Source organism: Sparus aurata, chromosome 8 (assembly GCF_900880675.1).
Source record: "Sparus aurata chromosome 8, fSpaAur1.1, whole genome shotgun sequence".
Taxonomy (NCBI): domain Eukaryota; kingdom Metazoa; phylum Chordata; class Actinopteri; order Spariformes; family Sparidae; genus Sparus; species Sparus aurata.
Genome location: NC_044194.1, coordinates 14144841 through 14163462, shown reverse-complemented (window position 1 = coordinate 14163462; position 18622 = coordinate 14144841). Strand labels below are relative to the sequence as shown.

The 18622-nt window shown below is 41.2% G+C and overlaps 2 protein-coding genes across 8 annotated transcripts; one reads left to right on the top strand and one right to left on the bottom strand.

Annotated features, from left to right (window-relative positions):
* Nucleotides 1–30: 30 nt before the first annotated feature.
* apba2a (amyloid beta (A4) precursor protein-binding, family A, member 2a) lies at nucleotides 31–12153 on the bottom strand. Of its 7 annotated transcripts, none has more exons than XM_030426655.1 (12): nucleotides 11959–12153; nucleotides 7150–8389; nucleotides 6154–6258; nucleotides 5257–5296; nucleotides 5093–5160; nucleotides 4375–4461; nucleotides 4088–4273; nucleotides 3763–3942; nucleotides 3394–3606; nucleotides 2420–2539; nucleotides 2133–2273; nucleotides 31–928 (listed from the first exon to the last, which is right to left on the bottom strand). In XM_030426655.1, the coding sequence occupies exons 2-12, from the start codon at nucleotides 8356–8358 to the stop codon at nucleotides 857–859; spliced, it is 2421 nt and encodes an 806-aa protein (XP_030282515.1). In that variant the 5' UTR covers nucleotides 8359–8389; nucleotides 11959–12153; the 3' UTR covers nucleotides 31–856. The 7 variants fall into 7 exon arrangements, with proteins under 7 accessions (XP_030282515.1, XP_030282514.1, XP_030282513.1 ...); XM_030426654.1 differs by having other exon boundaries at nucleotides 5093–5166; nucleotides 11959–12152; XM_030426653.1 differs by having other exon boundaries at nucleotides 5021–5160; nucleotides 5257–5293; nucleotides 11959–12152.
* A 284-nt stretch (nucleotides 12154–12437) lies between these two features.
* Nucleotides 12438–18490, top strand: fan1 (FANCD2 and FANCI associated nuclease 1). The gene is made up of 14 exons (XM_030425283.1): nucleotides 12438–13970; nucleotides 14054–14194; nucleotides 14694–14895; nucleotides 14979–15212; nucleotides 15308–15439; nucleotides 15533–15641; nucleotides 15741–15860; nucleotides 15970–16134; nucleotides 16226–16388; nucleotides 16469–16572; nucleotides 16656–16850; nucleotides 17174–17302; nucleotides 17449–17538; nucleotides 17757–18490. The coding sequence occupies exons 1-14, from the start codon at nucleotides 12779–12781 to the stop codon at nucleotides 17811–17813; spliced, it is 3033 nt and encodes a 1010-aa protein (XP_030281143.1). The 5' UTR covers nucleotides 12438–12778; the 3' UTR covers nucleotides 17814–18490.
* The last annotated feature ends 132 nt before the right edge of the window (nucleotides 18491–18622 follow it).

Here is an 18622-nt window from a genome sequence, read left to right as displayed (position 1 = left end):
ACAAACAAGGAAGAATGAAAACCAGACTGCTTGGATAATTGATTTATCTCTAATCCAGGCAAATGAACGTCATGTCTGTTTGCAAATACTTTCTGTAGTAACACCTTAATAAAATGAAACAAACAACAAGCATTCAGCCGTGAGATTGTATTCTTGATGTGTTTTAACATTACATTCATTCAGTAATGTGTATTTTGATACATTCTTGTTCTGTTTGCTCTGGTAAAGGTAATGGTGACCCATACTGTATGTCTTTGAAAAGTAGATGTGTCTTTGGCCTTCAGCATCACCATAATACACATAGTTTAGTGCCTTTGTACAGCATATTGTTATCTTCTTTTAATACTTACTGTTATAGATTATCATGTCAGATTGAGAATTAATCCCTGGTCTGTAATTCTTCATAACATGCATATACTGTAGGAGTAATATGGCCTTTCCAACCAAGTCCTTGAGTAATCCAAAGTATTTACAGTAGAAGTACATTTTTTAAACTCCATACACATTATAAAAATGACTAAATAAAAAATAAATGTACTAATTTATCTCTTCATAAGAAAATAATCATGACCTTAAAGCTACTTCTCTTCAACACCGGAAACTCACGTACAGTACTACAGACAGAGTATTCACATTGTAAGGCCATTATGACAATGTAATTCAAGATAAAACCTGAAAATGAGAACTGGATGTTCTTTACAGCATTGCAACAAGATGCAGAAAAAATAAAATGATAGAAAAATAAATTCTCCTCGTCCCCCACTGAGCCACCTGTCCGTCATCTGTCCATCGTCTGTCCGTCACCTCCACGCAGCCAGACATGCAGAACTACAGTGGGCCGATTCATGCAGGCTCTCTAGATGTAGATAGGCGTCTCCTGTCCTGTCAGCAGTCTGAACATCACAGCAGGCATCGTCTTCATGTTGATCTGGCACAGAGGCAGAGATGAGAGCAGTGGGGACGATTACACTGTCAATTTAAGAGCCCATTTATAGAGGCACGGTCGTAATCACATCACTTGAATCCAGGCCTAATTTACTCCCCTCTGCGCCACCGGAGAGTCAGAAGAGAGCCTGGATCCATTACTGACAAATTATAAGCTTTTATGGCTTTAATGGAGATACATACAGGGGGAAATGCTGGTGAAATGTGTGAGTTCACATCAACCAAGAATGACTGATGATGAAAACTTGTTAATAAATCAAAGGAAAAATAAAATGTTCTTATTATCTACTCATCCCCATGGCCTACAAAACATTTCTCAAGATGGGGTGTAACGTGTGAGTTGGGGGTGTAAAATATGTCTTTTTTTTTTTTTTTAAGTAATTTTTGGCCTTTTATGGCTTTATTGAAAGTACAGCTGAAGATCTGATAGGAAACAGGGGGAGAGTGAGAGGGAGTGACACGCAGCAAAGGGACGCGGGCCAGGAGTCGAACCCAGGTCCGCTGCAGAGCGGTTTGGAGCCATTTTATGTTTATTTCGGTGTATTTTTTGTTTTATTTTAAAATAAATCCCCATTTACTTCACTTGTTTAGGAGAATACTGCAAATCAAGGCCATTACCAAGTGAGAAATTTTGATCTTAGTTGGCTTACATGGCTAAAATCTGACCTATTCTATGATAATAAATATGAAGCTACAGCAGGTAGCTTAGGTTAGCTTAGCTTAGCATAAATAAGAGAAATGGGAAAATGGTTAGCTTGGCTCTATCCAAAGGTAGCATATAAGATACCAGCACCTCTGATGATCACTTACTCATTAAATATCTTCTTGGAATGTTTCCTGGCCCAGAGCAGTACACAGAATAACAAGGAATTAAATTGGTTTACGAAAGTAAAAATGTTTTCTTAAACAATCATCCCTAGCCTGCTGCCCTTCTTTCACTTGATTTTATCAGCTTTTGCAATACGATTTAAATACTTAACTGTGTCTTTCCACCAAGGGCTTCCAAATATTTTCTTTATAGCTTTAATACGTGTTGTTGTACTGCACGTATCTAATAATCTAGGCCTGGAACAATCTCAAACTGATCTTTTCTGTACGTATAACTTTAAAAGGCCTGTATGGTCCAGTGAAATGTGTGGTGCAGTAATGAGGGAAAATTGCCATCTTGCGGCATGAGGAGTTCTTACCTCACCCACTGAGACAGACAGGGTTTGAACAATCTTCTCGTGTGCCATGGCAACAACACTCTGACCATTTATTTCAATAATTCTGTGTCCGACACGTACACCGCCTCGCTCAGCTATGCCACCTCGCATCAGACTGCAGATCTGAGGATGTGAAAAAGACACTTTATATGTAACTGCACAGTATACAACACATGTATCACTCTTTAAGAACAGTGGTGCTCTTCAGAGGGTTACCAACCATTCATTTGGAGCCTCAACCTAAAGTTTAGTGCCAAGGGATTACTCACAATGCCATTCTGAACACTGAAACCAAGCTGGAACTTGAGATCAGGTCTCTTGATGAGGACTGTGGTGACAGGAGGGCAGCTCACAATACTCAGCTTTACCTTCACCTGATTCTTCAGACCCTGCCCAAAAAGACATTTGAACACATGTTATAGTGATTTTAAAGGATAAATCTGGTGATAAATTCTTTCTTTCTGCAGAAGAAATCTAACTCAGTCCTCGTCCTGCTAAATACTTACTAGTGCATCCACGGCTAAAAATACTATGTGACAAGTGCACTTTTGACCCATGTTCTAGTATCCTTACAACAAGGGAATAATTTAGCCTTTGTCCAAACAAAAGCTTATATATATGATGTGTATCTTAAAATCAAGGAAGCAATGGGCTTGGAGCTGAGGGCAACAGACTGGCTGGGGGAGACATAAAGTGAACTAATGAGATGCTCCATGATCTGCCATCGCTTAGAAAAGTGCTCCACTGGAGCAAATGTGGTTAATGTGACGCTCTACTTAAGAGCTCTAGTTAGGTTTAGGCATGAGGAATGAGATTGGTTAGGCTTAAGGAAAGAGCATCAGGTAAGCCAATCTAAGGCAGAGTAGATCAGATTTAACAAGTGGGATCCATAAAGGCGTGTTACTGAAAGATTGTGTGGATTGAATAACTCACTTTGTTTGCTATGTTTTCGTGATTTAATCAAATGCTCATTCATTTCTCTGCTTTGTCAATCAAATCAACCAAACCTACAGGTCTCCAGCAAATCACAGGTGTTACACAGACACTGAAATCCACACCTGCAAGCAATTTAGAGCCTCCAGTTCAGCTCACCAGAATGTCTTGCCATGTGGCCAAAAACCAGAAAGAAACTGTACCACTGTACATTGTGCCATCTCCTGATTCACATACAGGCTCTTATCTGGGTGAAAACCAAATCAACACTGAATATGTGAAAACTGGAGGTGTTTGATACGCTCCGTACCTTGATGATGCCCTGACAAGTGGCAAGTGGCAGCCCTACCAGGCTGGTGTCATTGATGGACATGATCTGGTCCCCCACACTGAGTCTTCCAGAGCGGGCTGCAGGCCCGCTGTTCAGCATACTGGCAAGGATGACTGTAGGCAGAATGGAGCCCCACCCGGACTCCACGATCACCACACCGAGGCTCTCTCCTTTCTGCTTCTCCACATACAGCTGGAACACAGGTAAAAAGCATCACTTCATCATTTTTAAGTGCATTTTGAATTACGCATTTGGAAGATTTGTGCAATTCTTGGAGCCTTTTGTGTAAAGGGAAATCCATCAATCATCATCCACAATTCACCTGCAGCCAAATAAAAAATGTCGCACCTCTTTACAGTTGTCTGAGTTTGAGAAATGGACCAGGTCATCGTGGTACATTTCCTGGGAGTTGATGATGTCACTGTATTGTTTCTGGCTCAGGTCGGTTGGATTGATGCCATTGGCTCTCAGGAATTCTCTGTAGGCCACGCTAAAGGCCTGACCGATGGACTGTGCGATGAGCTGCGCCTGTTGGAAGGGGAGTGTTTTTGGGGAAATTTACTCAGAAGAAAGGCTTTCCCAGTTGACAACAAAGAAGATCGCAACTAATATCTGAATCAAAATGGAAGTATATACTCAAAATTAAATGTGTGTGTGTGTAATTCACACTTACATCCTCTGACTCAAAAACATAGCAGATCATCCTGTACTGACTCTTCCCTTCGCTGGCAGAGTCAGAAGATTCTGAGAAATCCTCTGATGAGGCTGTCGACATGCGTCTACGCGCCATCAGAACCACAATGCTGCCAATGTCGGCGATGTAGGAGATGGTACGCAAGGCACTGTCCATCATTGTCTCCTACATGGAGTGAAAACAAAGATAATAATGACTAATCATGTCTGAAAATAGATTCACAACAATGAGCTGAATCAACTCACAAAGACCTGGGAGTTACTAACCTGTGTGTCAGCGTTCAGCACTTTGACAGCTTTAGTGGAGATAAAAAGATCTACTTCTGTCATCATTTGAGAGTCTTCATCTTGGCTCTTTGAAACAAACAACATATTGTTTGAATGAGACATTTTGTATCTCACAGTGTTCATTATGAAAATATTAGGAGAGCAAAAAAAAAGAGCATGCAACAGCTCCATCATGTGGTAACAAAATGACACTGCTGCATGAGTTCCCCTTAAATAAATCAGTTGGTAATGAAAGGTCCATACGCAACAAAAAATTGTGTAAATCCAAAGTAAAAGGCACTTGGGACAGCAAGCCTCTGCCAGTGCTGAACAAGTACATCGCTGTAATACTCGGAGACATCAGTATGATTGTTAAACTTGCAAATGCACCCGCAGGATTTGGAATCAAGTCTCTGTAAGCTTGATGGCTAAAACTCAAAAGACAACTTGTCTAATGGCAAAAATCCCAGAAGCAGATCACCATCAAATTCTAATACATTTCTCCTGAACACAAGGCCAATCTGTTTCTTTGAAATTTTCCCACATAACCAGGAAGATGTCTTACAGTAACCTTTTTGGCAGATCTGAATGTCAAAAAAACAAATCAATGTTTGTTAACGACTGTCTCCCTGGTTAGGCAGATTACCTTGATACGACTGACAGCTTCATGGGCCTGGGACATGCGGACAGACTTGGATGGATTTTTATCAGACAACACCTGAGTGCAGCCAAGGTAGTTAGCAGCGAAGATGATCCCATCAATAAGATCCTCTGGTTCACAGGGACCTGGGACTTGCAGCAAAACAAAGAGCTCTCATTGTAAAACACTGCAGCAACGAATTTCATTAACTACGAAATGTAAGAACTGCATGAGATAATTACCATCCTCAAAGCTGGGGAAAGCTGCAGCTTCCTGTGTCTTCTTAAAAAATAAATCAACATGTCAACAAGTTAGACCAAGGTTAAACATTTTTATAATAATAACACTCAAGAATACACATCAATCATGTTGATTATCACAGCAAATAACTGAACTTAGTGTGTAATTACAAAAAGCTTTCTTTAGTCTGACAAACAAAAAATGAAGTTAAGATAAAAACGATAGGAAAAGTCAGGTAACTTAGCAAAAGTTTCATGGTAAGTGGTGCGGAGATATACTGGACTATATTACTTTGTAAAATGTTATATAGATAACGTGATAAAAGACCATATTCATATGGCGGCCATTTTCCTCTATCATCACGTTCAGGGTGGGAAACTCAAATGACACTCTGCTGTGTTAAACTTAAGACGACTCATTATCTGTCACTGCTTCCTAATTGATCAGCAGCTGAAAAGACAATGGAGCGTCAAAATCCGGAGGGATATCATGCCATATTTCAAAGCAAAGAAAAGCTATATTTTGGTAACCCATTAGCTAACACTAGCATTCAACCACTGCCAGCTTAACATCATCATTTTTAATTATATCCAGTGTGTTTTACATCCAGGTTTAAATAAATGTGCCCAAGATATGTGGTGATATTTTACAATGAATGTAAAATTTACACAATCAAACACTAAGCTAGTAGCTAGGATGTGGCTGAATGCTAACATTAGCTGATATCTAACTGGAGCTAGTAGGTTATCAAATATGTTGTTTTACATTGGAATATGGCCTAGTATCTCTCTAAATTTCGCTAACCATTTTCAAAATTGTTATCATTGACTTTTAAGTGAAAAGACCATGGAGAGTGAAAATCTGGTGCTGGAACCTGCAGTCAATAAAAAAGTCTTCACCTTGGGCGTGTCACTCTCCTCTGGAAGGACGAGCTCGGGACACTGAAGCCTCCCTGGCGGCTCTGGCACGTCTTCTGGTATCACAGCTGTACCCGACTTCTCACCCTGTTGAATACAAACATTTGTCACAACTCAGGCAAGCCTTGTTTTAAATGTTTATTGTTGTCCTGTGGAAACCCTGCTGGGAAAACCAGCGTAGACCAGCACCTACGCTGTTTTTTCCAGCAGGGAGAGCACAGACCATATTCACATGGCGGCCATTTTTCTCTGACATCGGACTCAGAGTGGGAATCTCAAATGTCACACAAATGACCTGTTGCAAGTCCCACAAATGTTTGTGAATTTGAACACTCTTTATCATTTCATCCCTTACAGTTCAATCAGAAACTGAAAAGACGTTGGATAGTGAGAATCTGGAGGGTCATCAGGCCATATTTCAAGGTAAAACTACATATTTGATAACCTCAGCTAACGTTAGACAACAGCTAACATCAGGATTCAACCACTTACTTGCTCACATTACCGCTTGATAGTGTTACAAGATACAATACTAATGGAGCAAGTTAATTCTAAAATATCAACAGACATCTTGGAATCATTATTTAAGCCTATAAGTGAAATACACTGGATGCAGTCATTAAGTGGTTTAATGCTAACGGACACTACTGGGTTATCAAATATGTCATTTTATCCATAAATATGCCTCTTTTCAGCTGCTGATCAATCAGGAAGTGATGAAATGATAAAAAATGTGTCATTCTCTACTATTTTTCTATTTATACGACTTGTAATGCGAAAAACAGCAGCAAAACATTATCCCAGCATTGGAACTTCCCTACCCTGAGCGTGACCTCAGAGCAAAATATTTTGAATATAATAATACAATATAATCCATGTAGTTAAAATCTTCTGGGAAACAGTGTTGGTAGATTGTGCATAAACCTCGACAAACATGAGCCACAGGGAATCAGACCTGACCTATTTGTATTTGGTTACCTGCTGGGGTTTCTCTGGCCGCCGCTGCTTCTCCTCAAGAGGCTCCCTCTGTTGTTCCGGCGTGTGATGAGGAGCCAGGGATGGTTTGTTAACACTGACTTTGCTCTCCTGGCTGGTAGCAGAGGAGGGAACAGAAGGGGCGTCTCTACGTGGCTGCGCTTTCTGGGTGTTGGCAGGTGACTGAGCATGGGAAAGACGAGGTGGTGGAGGAGGATGTTGCTTACTGGAGCCGGACCTGGCTTTGGTCCGCACAGCCACTTTTTTGCAGTCCTTCGACGACACCTTTGGACGCTGTTCGGTGCTGCTGGTCGAGCATGCTCTGATCCCAGATACGACACGCTCCACGTCCTCTCCCGTTCCCCTCCTGCCTCGTCCTTTAACCTGCCTCTCTTTCTCCTTCAAGCCCACGTGAGACGGCTCACACTTCTTACTGCCCCCTGGGGTACTATGGTTTCTTGAGACTCGAGTGTCATCTTCTCTTTGCCTTTCATCACCTCCCTTTCTAATTCGTTCATTCTCATTGTCCTGATAAATGCCAGTCTGCCTTTGAATACTGTTCTCTGTCTCCTCTAAATCCTCTATAAATTTGGCCCCGTCCAGCACCTCCTCTATCTCATCTCCGTCGCTGAAGAAGAACCTGTTCTCTTGGCCCTTCTCCACCTCCCGCTCTGCCTCATCGCTAGCAGTTGGAGCACAATGAGACCTAAAGCGCTGGCTCGTCTTCTGAGGCTTAGTGTCTGACTGTGATCCCTCACATATTTCTGTGCTATGGCGAGGTCTGGGAGTGATCTGGTCAACAGCGCTGCTATCCTCGTTAACACTATCACCTCCTGCATGCTTTATATAGCCACTGTCCTCGGGACAGTACTGTTTGTAGTACCTTGTGTCCACTGCGCCCTCTCTGTTCAAATGTAACACCTCATCGTAGTCCTGCTCCACATCAGAGCCCACGTTGTCGTACTCAGAGCAGGTGTCCTCCATGTCCTCAGGACCAGGGTCACAACTCATGTAATAGTGGTTCGAAGGGACAGGAGGAATCAGCTGGTCACTGTCATCATCCTTTAAGGTACACGGCGGTTGCTCGGATGCCTCCCTCACCAAACCTGGCTGCTCTTCTTGGCTCTGTGCAGTGAGTCCTGGACCAGGGCACGGTGGAGGGCTGGGAGCCAATATTTTGGAAATGGTTCCTGGCGTTTTTCCATGAGCCATAACTGGCCCTGCAAGCCCACTACCCTCAACCCTGTCAACATCAACAGATAACCAAAATTAGATTTTTTTAGATGCCTACATGATGGTCTCTGTAGATTATTCACTTGATATCTTCAAGAGAATTCACATGAATGATTCTACATTCTACATCGGAACCTACATACTGTAGAAATGAGCTGTCACAAGCTATGTGGATCCATCTTTCACATCAATACACAAATAAATTAGCCTCTAAGAATCGGTGTCAGCCATAAAACAACCTCTTCCCTTGTTTACTTTGTAAGATATAATGATACAACACATTTCCTGAGCCTCTCTCAAACACTTCACACTGCACCAGATTTAAATAACATATGATCAAAGATTGTTTTCCACACTTACACAACAATTTAGACCCTATTTTATCAAGAGTAAATGTCTAATTTTCACGCTTTAAATGAACACACAAATCACAGTCCCTCCTCTTAATAACGAACAGTAGCCACTTATTAATCTATTATTTCTACAACACCCACACTCGTCATCACGTCCCTTTTGTCTACAGTGACGGCAGAACGTCATTTGTTATCTGTCATCTTGCTTTGTTGTGTCTGCTCTCATTCTGACATGTCCTGCTGAACAGGAGGCTGTTTCACACGATTGAGTAGCATCATTGTTAAAATATTTTCTTTGCACTCTTTTACCCGCCTTATCTTATAGGTCAATATTCACCTACCACAGATAAATCGGTATGATTGATATCAGGGTATGTGTTGTGCGATATGAAGACTTTTTTTTAACATTATGCTGAAAACGACAGTTGGGTTGATATCTTTGTCACTGTGTGCTTGTTGTGTTTGTTTTTAATGTAAAAAATTTTTATGTTGTTTGTTGTAAGTTGTTGCTTGTTTTGGGTTTTTTTGTGAAACTTTTTATGCCGGTGTCTTGGCTGGGACTACCTTGTAAAAGAGATTCTGAACCTCAGTGGGAATATTACTGGTACAATAATTGGTTCAATAAAAAATAAATGAACACATCGATGTTGGATTGTTTTTACTCCCTAATATCTCTATTCTCTGTACTCTTCTTGGCCTCTTTTATGCTTTTTCTGTTTTTTTTTAACAAGAAAAACAACAACAAAAAGGAAATTATGCCAATCAAAACACTGTCACACTGTATTAAACAAAGTCATGCTGCACTTTAGAGCTCAACTTATGAAGGAGCCAAACAAGTCAGTTTATCGATGTGTTTGTTGACTCACAGAAAATTAACCAGTAAAAAGATTAAGTCATTTTTCAAAAATGTCTGAATTAACTGGTTCCATCCTCTCAAATATTTATATTATAAAGATTTCTAAAGCTGCTATGATTCATTCAAACAACTGTGATGGCTTTTTAATTATTCTCTGACATTTTATAGATCAAACTAAAGCTTGGCAGTATATGATATCAGATCACTGTCATGAAATAAGAATTTACATCGTCTTAGATGTTGGATATTGTTGTTTTGTTATATGCCATTAGTGATGTCTTTTCCTGTTTATAAAGGCTGCAACACAGTAAAGAGATTTCATATTGTTGTTAGTCATTACATCCCCATCACTGATGAGTATTTAGAAATACTTGTTAATATTTTGTCAATGTATCAATAGTCATCATCCCTACAATATTGTCGCAATACTGATGAGGTATTCTGTCAAAAAAATACTGTGGTATTAAATTATCATCTCTGCTATGATTTCCAATGAAATAATAGCAAAACAACTCCCCTCAAATCTGAAAATGTTGTTTTCAGTCTGGTAATAAAGTAATCTGATTAGTGCTTATCATATGAGAGCCATCACATTGAACACCGCCCAGTCAAAGCATGTCAACAGAATATCATGTTTTTAAAAATACTTAATATTTTGTATCAAGACTCATCCCTACAATATTGTCACAAAATTGATGAGGTACTTTGTCAGAAAAATATTGTGACATTATATTTTGTCATCCAGTCACAGCATTTATGAAGTATTTTTCAGGAAATTTCTAAATAAATACATATACTGTGTCCTGCAAAACAGCCTAAAAATATTGCGTATTGCCCAGTCCTAGATAATATTAATAATAACCATAATAATAATAACAATAAGTTAGTTGCAGTCCTACAAATATACAATAATAACATGTGACAACAAAAAGACATATCAAAAGGGGAAATCATCAATTTTACATATAATTGGTACACATATAGGACTAACACAGTGGTTTAAACCAGACTATTTTCTAAACAAGATGATCTCTGTTATGATTTCCGAGAAAATAGTGGCCAAATAACGCCCCTCAAATCTGATAATAATATTCTCAGTCTGGTAATAAAGTAATCTGATTAGCACTGAATATATGAGAGCCGTCACACTGAACACCGCCCAGTCAAAACATGTCAACACCCTCATCTAAGTATTTAGATCGAACTGTCTAATATTTACAAAAACTTGTGATATTAAACTTTGTTGCCCCATCATAGCATTTATGAAGTGCTTTAGAGGACGTTTCAATGGTGTGTATCACCAAGCAGCCTAAAGATATTGCATATTTGCAGCCCTACAAACATACAACAACAATATGTGACAACAAAAAGGGAATCTTATATTAAGAAATGATCAATTTCACATACAGAGGTTCACAAACAGGACCAACACAGTGATTTTAAACCAGATCATCTCTATCATGATATCAAAAAACATAATGGCCAAACAACACCCCACAAATCTGATAATGGTGTTCTCAGTCTGGCAATAAAGTAATCTGATAAGCACTGACTGCATGAGAGCCATCACACTGAACACCGCCCAGTCTAAACATGTCAACACCCTCATCCGAACATGAACCACATCAACAAAACACCTCGATTGTTGTTTGGGCTCAAGCTTTCGGCTGTGAGTCAGGTATATCACACTGAACACAACATGAACCCCACCGCTGCCACTGTCGATCGGATGATAATACAGCTGAGATTATGATGGTCTGATGAGTATCAAAACCGAGCCTCCCCTCCCCCTGATCTGTACAACCTAATCCTGACCTCTCCATGGTGCTGAAGCGCTAATTAAAAACAATACGGCTCATTTTTCGGATGGCACGCATTTCGCCCTGCCCTTGACGTGTTTGTGGTGGGTATTTCACAAAACCCACTACGCTGAAGTTTTGCCGCAGCTGCAGGAGTGGTTGTTGTGGTTAAGCTCCGGTTTCACTCACAAGTGGACGCCGCATTTCCCATCTGCTTTAATATCGATAAGATTATCGGATATATGTTGTTTTTTTTTTTTTCTTTCCTGCGCACATACCGTGTCAGTGATGGAGCTGACTCTCTCCCCCCACACACACGCTGCTGCTTTCACCATCTGGAAGCGATATCGTCCTGCTGCTGCGATTCACATCGACCTTGATTTGAAGCATCGAGACTGCACCATGCTGACATCCAGCTTATAGGGCTGATGTTGTACCACACAGGAGCACCTCCAGCATTGTCCCCAGCCCCTGCTGTCGGCAGCCGTATAGGCCCTCATGCATCACCACAACATTTTTATTTTTTTTTCTTCTCTACATCCGTGCTTAGATAATTCCGATTGGTACTCACCAACATCGGTCCTGCCGGCGGCCCTCCTTGTAAAATGCCCGTGTGCTGATCAGATCAGATTGGTCTCCGGAATGGTGATTTTTGAATAAAAGCCGCACAGCAGCCCAGGAACCTGTGTAGGAAATACACCCCCCATCATGTGCTCACTGCCCTGCTCCCCCAACAATTTACACAGAGAGCGGCATCATCACTACATGGTCAAATATATGCTGCAAAACTAACCTGAATCGTCTTAATATAAAGCACTTGGATTTTATATATTTAGACTCACTGTTTACGGAGGTGGCATTGTAAAATAGGTGCTTCTTATGTATTTTGCATTTTATTACCATTAACTTAAATAAAAATAAATAAATAAATCACATACACATATAAATGATCTCCGATTTTTGTTTGCTTTTATTTATTTTTGTATTTTACCATTGCTTTTTAAGTGGTTGAGAAAATATCGATGTAGTTAGGATCGATTACTACAGCCTTAAAGGCATTCTGCGCTCCGCTGGTTGTGCCTGAGAAGCGGGATTGTTGTTACTGTGCAGCTCCTCTGATTGCTACCAGTACGCTACCGGTATGTTAGCTGATGTTTTTCACACATTGACATTATTTACATTAATGTTTCGGGCTTTTCAAATTCATGTGTGAGGTACCAAACGCTACAGATGTGTCACTTATTTTAAATAAGTGCTTTTAATTTGGGCAAAGTTATCATTCACGTTAGCTAAACAGAGCCATAGCGTTACTATAACTCTCCTCGGAGTATGCTAAGAAGAAAACTGTCGAGAAAGGGTATTCAGCGAGCAACAGCACTTCCACTTGTATCATGACCGAGAGAGGCAACAAAGACAAACCCAAGCGAAGTTTGTCTTTGTCCAAGAATAAGAAGAAAGGCAATGTCCAAGCTGGGATTTCTGCCAGTGCTGCTGCCACCACAACTCCAATCACCTCGTTCTTCAGCAGTCAGCCTCCACCCAAGCTAGCATGCCCCTTGTGTGGCCAGTTGGTACCAAGATTCAAGATCAATGAGCACATTGATCTGCAATGTCAGAACTTTGAGAGAGGAGACAGCAGTCCCGCCTCAGCAAGTAATAGTGTTGTGCCAAGGATCCAGCTGTCACCCAGCAGGAATCCTCCAAAGTCCCCAGAGCTGGATCGAAATAAGGAAGAAGAAGAAGTTAAAGAGACCAAGACCAGCCCTTATTTCAAAAAGAACAACCACCAGCAGGCACCACGGGAGATAAAAAGTAAAGCTGTTGTCAGGACGATCGACCTTGGAAGTCTCTCTTCCAAGTTATCTAGGAAATATCACAAGACACCAGAGAGGAAACAGACAGAGGATAGAAATGCACCAAAGTATTCTGAAAAAGAGATATATTCTGAGAACCTCAGCAGCTCACAGAAAGAAAATCTTCTGATTCCGAGTTTAGAAGACCAGAAAGATTCTGTCATTGACCTCACAGCAACTTGTACAGACACTCCAACAGCTGTGGGAGATCTGTCACAGTCAGAAAAAAGGCATAATCTTGAGCACAGTGCATCTAAATCAGCCACTTTTCAAAAACAAGTTACATCGAAGCTGCAGTCTTCTTCCTCCAAGCTAGCAAAAAGAAAAAAAGTACAAACATCCACTGGCAGAGTGTCTGGTTCCAAAAAGAAAGCAAAATATGAGGGGAGCAGCAGAGAGCCAGAGGAGGTGATGTCTACAGAAAGTATAGCAGAGATGACTGATGTGGACCAGCTTAAAACTAAGGTACCTTCTACTACCACTACCTGTGACCCCCCTCAGAGCTCAGAGGGAAAAAGTGCTGCAGCGATCAATAGTGACTTAGTGCCAAAGTCTGGTGCTGAGAACTCAACTACTGACCAGGCTGTCGACAGCTCTCATACCTCACAGCTTCCCTACTATCTCCGTAACTTCCGGACCGTGCTACAGGCTGTCCTGAAGAATGAGGACGACAGGGCGTTGTTCGACCAGCATGACATGTCACTTGTACATACGTTTGAGAAGCTCTCAGGTATGCTTAAAAATCACTCACTTATTGTAATTCAGCATGTAAAGTAATGCCTCATTCCGAACGTGTATTTTTCCTCTAAAAAGTCATGGGGCAGAAGCTGTACGTGAGACTCTTCCAGAGGAAACTGAAGTGGCTCCAAGTAAATAAACTGGATTATGAAGAGATATGCAGTGATCTGGGACCTGTTGCTCAGGAGCTGGTTGAAGGTGGTTTTCTAGAATCAGGTAAATGATCCCTCATTATATCATTTGACATTTTGATGCACCTGGTCTTTGTCGTGACTGCTGTAATTGCAGTTGATTAGGATTGTGTTGGTTAAATCTTTATATATTTATTTTTAAGAATTACATGAAAATTTGGCTTCAATTCACTTTTTCGTACTTTTCCCCTCCTGATATGTAATTGCTGTTAAACAATGGTGGTAGGGAAAATGGGAGGGAGGGAAAATTAGGGAATATGATGTGGAATGTGCATGCTGGGGTAGGTTCTTGCCCCCATGCTACTCAGCACAACATGTTTCACTGCTTAGACATTAGCTGGATTGATGGAATTGGTATATAACTATCAACAATGGCTCCCCAGACTGTGGATGGAATTCATCTTTCAGCCCCCGTTTTCTTCCAAATAAAATGTATATGTTATGATGCTGAAACACCACATCATGCCAAACCCTTTACCCTTTCTCCTGTTAATGCCATCCTGTGCTATTCCTATATATCAAAGAGAGCGACCTTCAGGAGTTAGGGGAAGCCCTGGATCTCCTGCCTGCTCCTGAACTCAAAGCTCTTGCTAAGACTTTCCATCTGGGCAATGCTGGGACTCAGAAACAGCAGCTAATGGAGGGACTTCTACGTCTAAGCAGGCAAAAGTCCTTCTTCTCTGTTTCTCCTGCTCAGAACAACATTGGGGCTGTCATTCTCAAAAGGTGAGATGATTGAATACATTGTGCTCATTGACAGTACAAGTATTGCAGTAATGGTCACACCCCTGTTCTTTCTAACCCGAAAGGGCAAAGCAGCTCGCTGGCTCCTGTGTGCGCCTGTGTCGAGGTCCTCGTGCTGTCTTCTCTCGCATCCTGCTACTCTTCTCTCTGACGGACACCATGGACGAGGAAGAAATGGCAGCTGGTGGGCAGAACCAGCTCTTCACCATCCTGCTGGTCAACTCAGGACGTCTGGCCTTCCCAGATTACACAGTGCAGCGTACAGCGAAGGTGTTCCAGGACAGAGAGGATCTCATCAGGTAAACATTCACCAAAAGAGATACATTGAGTCTATTGTTTTTAATATATTCAGGATAGCCAGAAATAATGCTCATGATTCTGTCCATCACACCAGATATGAAGCATCCATGCGAGCCCTGCTGGAGGTAGCCTCAGCTATGCAGGGAGGTCAGTGGGAAGAGGCCATGGAGCTTTACACTGCCACCAAAAGTGCCTGGCAGGAGCTGAGGAAAAAACATGACCTCAGGTGACATAAATCTTGTGGTTTTCTGAGATTTAAAAAAGAGATACAGACTCCCTGGACACTTGTTAACATTCTTATCATTATTGTGTTGGACAGTCACGAGGAGGAGCTGCCTGTGTTTCTGCGCAGCTTCACCACAGGATGGGCTTACACTCGTATCTTATCCAGAGGGGTGGAGATCTTGCAGAGGCTACGTCGCTATGAGGTTTTCTGAACATACCTGCTCACACTCTCATATAAATACAAGCTGAAGTTAAATGTATGTCACAGTTAAAGATGGTATGTGTCTACTTTTGTGGTACAGGAAGCAACAGATGAGCTCCGGTCCTTACTGTCGCAGTCCATTTATTGTCTTGACAGCCGAGGGCGGTGGTGGGATCGACTGGCACTAAACCTCCACCAGCACCTTAAAAAACCTGATCAAGTCAGCACCAGTTTCTGTGGTTTCATTTACCAATTTAAGACATTTTCCTCAATGAAGTTTCTTTTTGACATTGTTCTCAGTAATAACTGTCTTGAATTGTCTGTCATAGGCAATTTGTGTGATCAGAGATGGGCTTTTAGACCCTCTGGTGCGAACTGGACATAAACTGTCTCTCCATCAGAGAGCTGTGAGGATGAAAGAGTCTGCCAGCTGCAAGAAATATCGCCTGCAACTAAGAGAACTTCCCACGATACAAGTCCAAGATGTCCAGCATGTGAGTTTAGTCAGTATTGGGATTTCTGGAGGGAAAACAAAGTGTAAACTGTTGAATATATGTTGAATAATAAATGTAATTTTCTATCCAGGTGACAATCCGAGGACAACTGTTTCCTCATGAAGGGGGTATGGGGAAATCTAGGTTTCTTATACCTGCAAATGGAGAAGGGGAAGAGAGTGGTGATGCCACTGCAATAGGCTCTGTTGAAGACCTGTGCTTAGCACATTACCACCAACAAGGCTTTGACCAAGGTAAGAAGTTGTGCTTCAGAAAAAACTTTTCTTTATCCTTTTATCACATTAACATTGTATTGCTATTGTTAACATAATAGGGATCCATGGCGAGGGCTCCACATTCTCAACATTATTTGCCCTTCTGCTGTGGGACATAATTTTTATGGAGGGTATTCCAGATGTTTTCAGAAATCCATACCAGGTAAAGTACGCTTTGCGTATACAATATTTGTAGGATATCTGTTCATCTATACCTGTTTAACTTGTCTTCCTTTCCTCTCACAGACATGTCCACTGGATCTTTACACTGATTGTTTCTATGAGAACAGAAAAGAGGCGATTGAGTGTCGTGTGCAGTTACTCAGCGAGGCATCTGTAGAGACGTTACATGGCATGCTGGAAGATGTCTGGACGTCCCAGGAGGGTAAAGTGTGTTCGTTGGTCAACTGGGAGCGTTTCTCATCCCTTCAGCAGGCAAAGGTATTCACTGTCACTCTTGTGAATATACACACAGTGGCCACTTTATTAGGTGCACCTGTAAAATCGAATTCCATACAACAACTTAGCCATAAATTCCACCATTACAAAGATGATCTGTGCTGACAGTGAGGTATTTATTTTACCATAATAAATACATTTAAGTTTGCATTATCTATCGTATAATGTGACAAATGAACTACAACCATCCCACTGCAAAGTATACCTTGATACACTTTGATAAATAACTTGGATATGGTGTTTTGTTGTACTAATGCATCATCGAACATAGTACTAACATACACACTTTTATATTCTGTTTGCAGTCTCTGGTATCGTGCATGGGTGGAGCCTTCTTGGGCGGTGTGATCTCACGAATGTCAAAAGACTACAGACATTGCCGTGCAGGACTGCCTGATCTAGTTGTGTGGAACACGTCGAACAACAGTTACAAAGTAAGATCATGCCACATCTGGCTCTTTGAATAAGATATTTTCCTTTGAGTGTGGATTCAGACACTTTGTAGTTCGTTGACCATCTTAAGTCTGGTTATATGGATTATACTGCCACATGCAATGTGACATGTGACATCTTGTTGTAGGTGGTGGAGGTGAAGGGGCCCAGTGATCGGCTGTCCCAGAAGCAACAGATCTGGCTGGATGAGCTTCAGAAACTGGGGGCTGATGTGGAGGTGTGTCATGTGGTGGCTACTGGAGCCAGAGGAGCTCGTCTGGAATAAACAGACACAGAACAACTGACTGACAAGACTTTGCTGCTAAAACAGATGTGGATATGTCCATTTCAAACACTCAGATTTAAGCCATTATGAGTATATGGGGAATGTTCTGTCAAGCAGTGTGCCTTGCGAACACGTAACATTAACATTCTGCAAACTGCTGCCTTCAACAGAAAGAGGTGCATCATGAGATGAAGATCATCATTACGAACTGCCAGGATCAGAAATAGCTTGCTTTGGAAAATCAGAGCTGATGCATGACAGGATCCAACCACAACGCCAAACTCATGGTGTCTCCTTTTCTTTGGCAACACTATCTCACGATCTTGGGTTGCCAAGCAACGAAAAATCACATTTAGTTAGCTGTTTATGATATGAAAGCTCCATGAGTTTGTTATACAAGTATTAACTGTAATAATATGTCTATAAATATGCAGTTTTTGCTACCAGTCTGCCAGAAACATCATCCCTTGGATACTAAGAAAGAAAGAAAATAAGGGGGGCTGCATTTAATGATTATTTTCATTATTTATCAACGATCGATTAAATGCCAGAAAATAGCAACTAAAAAAAAAAAACCTATCTCAGTTCACTAGAGCCCACGATGTCATAACATCATGATATCATTACTTGTTTAGTCCAAAACTAAAATTATGCAGCTCACAACAACAACAAACATCACATACTGAGAAGCTGGGACTCGTGAATGTTTTAGCACTTTTGTTTAAAGATGACTCAAATTATTCATTAATCATCAGACCGGTTACCCATTAATTTCTGTTGATCCATTAATCAACAGAAGGTGTCAACACAAACCTGTCACTGAGCAATTCTAACATGTACAATGTAAGAGCTGTTTTGATGTAATGTTGCGACTCTGAATTATTAAAAGACTTCTTTGGCATTATCTGCGTGTTTACTGGTGTGCCTGTAATGGCGGAAAAGAAAAGATGTATACATTGCACACATTTCATCCCACCCAGGCTCTAGTGTAGCTGTGCCTGGGCGGACTGTAATGTATGCAGGCCTGGATCATGGA